Here is a 1045-nt window from a genome sequence, read left to right as displayed (position 1 = left end):
GGCCCCATAACGCAGGCGGCGGCCACGAATTGGTGTTCTCATTTGTGGCACACACGAATTGGAGGGTAAAAGCTGCTGGATTTCAGCAAGCACCGGTACCCGTACCTCACATGCATTGGTTGTGTTGGTTGGCAAATGACACTTGGGATGGGAGCTAGGATGAATATAAAAGGGGATTGGGGAGGGGACCTCATGCACGATCGAAAATGAGGCGGCAGAGGCTTGAGCCTTATTTAAGACGAACAGGATTTTACCATGCCTATTTGATAAAGCACTATGAGTATGACAATCCACTTATAAGCGCTTTTGTAGAACGATGGTGTCCCGAGACGCATACATTTCACCTCCCTTGGGGTGAGCGCACCATAACCCTGGAGGATGTTGTAATGCAATTAGGTCTACCTGTTGGTGGTGAGCCTGTTAGTGGCACTTTGAGGTCATGGAGCATGTTCCACCCAAGAGATATTTGGGAATGGTGCTACGAACTTCTAGGGGAGGATCCCGCCGGCCACGTAGGGACAACGAAATTCAACATCAAGTTGAAGTGGCTCAGGAGTCATCTTCAGCAGATACTGCTAGACCTAGAAGCCAATGCCCTCATGGGGTATGCACATTGTTACATACTTTACTTGTTGGGAGGTGTGCTACTACCTGACAAGGCCAACAACACGGTCTATATTCGATATCTTCCGTTACTTGCTGATTTTGATGCCATCAACACATACAGTTGGGGTAGCGTCGTGCTATGTTGGTTATATCGAGCTATGTGCCTAGCAAATGGTCGCATCGGCATGCACCATGGGAAGATATGATGGCATATGACATTGCTATCAAGTTGAGCATGATCTTGAGACATCGAACTTGCCAAGAAACTATGAGGCCCTTGGTATTTCTGAATTTTCCGAAATCTCAACGACCTCATCTTTGCGACTCGTACCATCCAACAACATTGAACCCCAAACTACTTGCATCGACATACATACCTACTTTGATCTGACTCTACCACCCTGTATTCTACACTCCTGCAGAGGTTATAATTTTTAAC

The 1045-nt window shown here is 46.9% G+C and overlaps 1 protein-coding gene across 1 annotated transcript; it reads left to right on the top strand.

Annotated features, from left to right (window-relative positions):
* Positions 1 to 206: 206 nt before the first annotated feature.
* On the top strand, positions 207 to 812 carry LOC130949593 (protein MAIN-LIKE 1-like). Its single transcript, XM_057878268.1, has one exon. It carries the CDS (start codon positions 207 to 209, stop codon positions 810 to 812), a length of 606 nt encoding a protein of 201 aa, XP_057734251.1.
* The last annotated feature ends 233 nt before the right edge of the window (positions 813 to 1045 follow it).

The sequence above is a fragment of the Arachis stenosperma genome, chromosome 9 (assembly GCF_014773155.1).
Source record: "Arachis stenosperma cultivar V10309 chromosome 9, arast.V10309.gnm1.PFL2, whole genome shotgun sequence".
Taxonomy (NCBI): Eukaryota; Viridiplantae; Streptophyta; class Magnoliopsida; order Fabales; family Fabaceae; genus Arachis; species Arachis stenosperma.
This window is presented reverse-complemented; position numbering and strand designations above follow the sequence as displayed.

Bases quoted from the DNA above. Each gene is read 5' to 3' on its own strand.
- LOC130949593 (XM_057878268.1), top strand. From the start codon at position 207: ATGAGGCGGCAGAGGCTTGAGCCTTATTTAAGACGAACAGGATTTTAC.